This window comes from Penaeus chinensis, chromosome 29 (assembly GCF_019202785.1).
Source record: "Penaeus chinensis breed Huanghai No. 1 chromosome 29, ASM1920278v2, whole genome shotgun sequence".
NCBI lineage: Eukaryota > Metazoa > Arthropoda > Malacostraca > Decapoda > Penaeidae > Penaeus > Penaeus chinensis.
Genome location: NC_061847.1, coordinates 3,652,239 through 3,657,154, shown reverse-complemented (window position 1 = coordinate 3,657,154; position 4,916 = coordinate 3,652,239). Strand labels below are relative to the sequence as shown.

The 4,916-nt window shown below is 38.4% G+C and overlaps 1 protein-coding gene across 1 annotated transcript in view; it reads left to right on the top strand.

Annotated features, from left to right (window-relative positions):
• The first annotated feature begins 209 nt into the window (after positions 1–209).
• Positions 210–4,916, top strand: part of LOC125040801 — a 6,042-nt gene continuing 1,335 nt past the window's right edge. Inside the window, exons 1-9 of the mRNA XM_047635531.1 lie at positions 210–368; positions 504–613; positions 848–897; positions 1,096–1,155; positions 1,454–1,513; positions 1,770–1,979; positions 2,478–2,635; positions 3,490–3,626; positions 4,582–4,683. Coding sequence (XP_047491487.1) covers positions 541–613; positions 848–897; positions 1,096–1,155; positions 1,454–1,513; positions 1,770–1,979; positions 2,478–2,635; positions 3,490–3,626; positions 4,582–4,683 — 850 coding nt within the window. The 5' untranslated portion in view covers positions 210–368; positions 504–540. The remainder of the gene's footprint in view (positions 369–503; positions 614–847; positions 898–1,095; positions 1,156–1,453; positions 1,514–1,769; positions 1,980–2,477; positions 2,636–3,489; positions 3,627–4,581; positions 4,684–4,916) is intronic.

Genomic DNA, 4,916 nt, shown 5'->3' with positions numbered 1-4,916 from the left:
ACTTAATTCCCACTATCGGGGAATCCCATAGATGGAGGAGGATTCGCTTCTCGCTTTTAGGAAAGTTTTGGTATGACTTTGGCGTTTGTGTTTTCAATATCGAAGCAGAAATAATAACCATCACTGCGAATTCCCTCGGCCGGTTAATTGCGCCAGTCTTCGAGTGAATAGTGCAACATTGGGCAACCGTCGTCCGCAGCGCAGCATTTCTTTCAACTCTAGGAAAAAAAGAACGAACAGCAATATCCCGCACCGGCATCCCTTACCTATGGTCCTCGGACAAGCATTTAAATATCCTTCCCGGGATCTCGACACACACTCGCAGCACGCCCTCCGTAAGAGCGCCTCCACGAAGACTTACTTCTTCTGTAAGTCGGACGGTTTATCTATGTTATCACAGATATTACATGTGTACATTATAACCTACGTAGGGATCATATCATATCTAGCCTTGTATGTGAGGAAACACTTATGTTTTCTTTTTTTTCTCTCTCTCCTTCCAGGTTGTATTGCATTGCAGTGTGAGGATTCAAAAGCGCGATGGTTTGTCACCCCTTTGCTGTGGTCCTCGCGTCTCTGGTCCTGGCGGCGGCGTCCTCCCTGTCCGTTTTAGGTAAGGAAACAAATCTGAGGGTTCTCCGGACTGCTATAACTGCTTTGAAGTTTCATTTGATATACTGAAAGATCATGTGCTATCACAGTTCTGAAATGGATTTAAAAGATAAAGTATTGTCAACATATCTGTTCAGCTCACAATGCACAAATACGGACAGACACGATCAAACACGTATATACAGTAATTTCACACACAGAAAAAGCTCTCTATATCTTTTGCTTTCACTTGCAGAAAAGTCAACGGTATTCGACTCATTGCAAGGACAGCTGGATAACCTGGAGGTGAGATATTATGAATCACATAAGAACATAAGATAGCTTCGTATTAATCTACATTTGGGAGTACGGTCCCCATGTACACACTAAAGTATATATTTTCGAATGTTTGTCTAAGAACACTTAATTTTGAAGATTCATCTTTATTTACAGTAACTGATATGTGGTGTTTTCCCGAATTTAACTTCTATGATTTTTTTTCAGGAATCCGAGAACTTATTAAAGATAAGTAAGAGACACGCTGAGATACATCATGTTGCAAAGGTATAGTGTCTTTTTTCCCTAAATGTTTTCCATAAATACTATGTAATTGAGAGAGACAGATACCGATCCAAAGACAGACATTAAGGCAGGAAGGCAGGCTTACAGACGGAAGGCACACAAGGGGGGGGGGAGAGTGACAAAAAGACAAAGATAGAGGCAGAGACAGACAGAGGAAGCAAAGACAGCGATAGATAGAGAAATGAAGAAAGTTGAGGACAGAATAACTGATCTATAGAATATAAGTGAAACCGGAAATACAATAGCGTTACTATTATATACTTTTTCTCTCTTTTTTCAGCGGGAAGCAAAAGTACATGCCGTTTACAAGCGCCAGGCATCAGGCAAGTCACGACTTGAGGTAAGTGAAGCAAGCATCAGTCACTCTTCAACGAGTCGAGATGGTATCACAGAACCTCTCCATTCCTACTACTTTTTTCTCTGTCCGTTCCTATTTCTAGTGCCTCTTCTTTCCTCTCCTGTGCGACCTTCACTTTCTCTTCATTGCAACTTTATCGATTCTCTTCAACACGACCTCCTCTTTCCTCTTAGATAAAGCCTATTTTTTCTCTTCAGTGCGGCCTCATTGCGGTCTCCTCTTTCCTCTCTTCCCGCAGTCGCTGCAGTTAAGAACAGCGCTGATGTTCATCGAGGCCGACCAGGCAGCGGACATCGCCGTTGCACTCGAGCTGGCCGAGGTCTTCAACAAGATCAACAGCACACTGCAAGCAGGCCGAGGCGGCAGAGTCGATGACTTCGAACGACGCCTCCAGGCCATTGCAGTCAACGTCAGTGCCAACAGCGTGCTGCCGAAGGACTGCGGAAGGGTCAGTGGCACTGTTTCTTGTTGGTTTCTTTTACTTTTATCTTAAAAGCACACACGTATATGTGTATACATACATACATATATATATATGAACACGCACATTCGTGTGTATATATATAAGTATATGTATATATATGCATATATATACATATATATACAACATATATACTTATATATGTACATATATGTATATATACATACATATGTACATATATACGTGAATATATAAATGTATATTGACATATATATATACATATATACACGCAAAATATATATATAAATATATATTTGTGTGTGTATGTGTTGTGTGTGTGTGCCTTTGTGTATGTGTTGCGTGTGTGTGTATGCATATATACACACATACATACAGGCAACACATTCATTCAATATCATCTAACCGTGACTCGTCATTGAAAACGATGATGAGCAACCAACACGGAAACCACGACGAGGCAACTCCCCCACGACCTTCGCCTTAACACCTGCTTCCCTCCTTCAGAGTGCCTCCGACAGCGGTGACGTCCTTCGCGGGTCCCATCCATGGGTCGTGAGCGTCGGATTCAAGAATGGAGACAGGGACGTTATTGGCTGCGTTGCCGTTGTTATCAGCCGCTATCACGTCATAACAAATGCTATCTGTGCTGCTACGACCAAGTAGTGAGTCATGATTCTGTTTTAACGGTTTATACTTGTTATCTGTTTATCTTGAAAGGTTTTTTTTTTTTTATTCTTCTTCGGCTAGTCAGTCTTTCGGTCTTGCTTCGTGTCGTGCGGGTTGTACAGTCAGAAAAAAAGTATCGTCATCCTTTGCACAAACTACTATAAAAATCTACGAAGTGGTGTGGAAAAGCGAGGCAAGGTAGTTAGCACAGTAGTACAGTGTTGACAGAGGGAAGCGTCCAGTTCCTAATTGGCCACAATTAAAGGTAACAATCCTTTTTTTAGACTTTACATAATCGCAAACTGTTACTGAAGCAGAGACTTGTCTTTACCTGTTAATTCGTTCGGTTTCCATTGCCTTGTTCTCATTATTATTATCACCATTGCTTTCACTGTCATTGTTACTATTATTATTATCATAGTAGTAGTAGGATTGTTATTATTGGTACTGTTATTATCGCTTTTATTATCACGAATACTTTTATTATCATTATCATTATTGTTATACTTATTATATGTTATCCATTAATGTTATGAAAACGTATCAAATCAACTAAAAAGACTATCTCTTATGACTGAGAATCAAGATCCATGCCAGCCCAAAAAAATAACCCACACGTTTTGCCACATTGCATGCAATATCACTGATAACTCGGCATCGCAACGCATCCATCGCAATCTTTACATCTCATTTCTCATCCTCATCTCTCATCTCTTAGCATTTTTTATTTCACCTTCCTTTGATTTCACGAACCCACTCACCCTCGTCCAGTCCCCTGTCCCACAAATATTCTAACGACCTAACATCCCAACGACCTCTCTTCATCGTCATCTCCTTTCTTGACCTCCAGTGACCACGTAATCTTGAAAAACACGGCCTACAAAGTTGCCAATAGATGGTTCCACCCTAGTCTGAAAAGCGATGATGACGTCACCAATGGCCACAACATCGGCATCGTCATGACAGAATCGCCTATCAAATTTAACGGTAAGTTTTTTTTTTATCGTAATTGTTGTTTTTTGTTTTTATTGTTGTTGTTAATAGCATAATGATTTTGTTATTATCAGTATTATTATTATTATTATTATTTGTGGTAGTAGTTTTTTGTTTTTATCATTATATATATCGTCGTTGTTATCACCGCTATTATCAATATTATTATAATTTTTATTTTTTATCATCATTTTTGTTTTATTATTATCATTATCATTATTATTACTATTATCCTTATCACTATTACTATCACCATCGTTATCATTATCATTATTACAATAATAATAATGATTATCATTACTATTATTATCATTATTACTATCAACGTTTGTCTATCTTCTAATTTATTCATGTATCTATTGATCTGTATACTACCCATGGAACGCAAAATATGATTTTGGAGATAAATAATGTAGTTAGAAAATAAGCTTGGAGATTTACCAAGCCTCATAGGTTAACGGTTCATAATTACTCTAAAAGAATGTGAATTCACTGAATTCATTTATATATAAAAAACAAAATCAAATTTAACATAAATAGCTGCAAAAATAGTAACGACCTTCTAAATACACTTGCTAGTAGTAAAATAATCATATTCTTTCCTTATAATTTACATTAAAATCATCCACAACGATCCTTCGTATATAATATATATATATATATATATATATATATATGTATATGTATATAGCATGCGCGTCCAAAGAATGTTTCAGACCAATTTCTAAACAATACGTTTATTAAAAGTTTTATTAATTTAATACTTCAAATGTATAAAGAACATCAATATATTCACGCCAATGCGCTCTATTCCATGATTGCAGTGCATTAACATGGTGACAGCTTAAATCAACAAAATATTTGACTAACGCATTTAGTCTGAGAACACATACTCTCATAAATCACGCGACACGTTCTCTAACGTCCCCCGTCTTTCCCGGTTTCGCAGACGAGGTGCAGCCAGCTTGTTTGCCCGGAATCTCCGACGTAGTGGACCCGGCTGGGCAGGGGTCCACCACGCTCGTCGGGTTCGAGGATGGAAGCAGTGGAGGTAGGGAGTCTATGAAAAGGATGGCTGTACGCCTCACATCTTCCATCAGATCTATGTCTGTCTGTCTGCGCCCCCCCCCCCCCCTCTCTCTCACTCACTTTTTTTCTCTCTCTTTCTCCCTCTCTTACTATTTCTGTCTCTGTCCCTCTCTATATATAAACATGTATATATCTATATGTATTTATTTGCTTATTTAATTAGGTGATATACAATATACATATAAATTGTGTAGG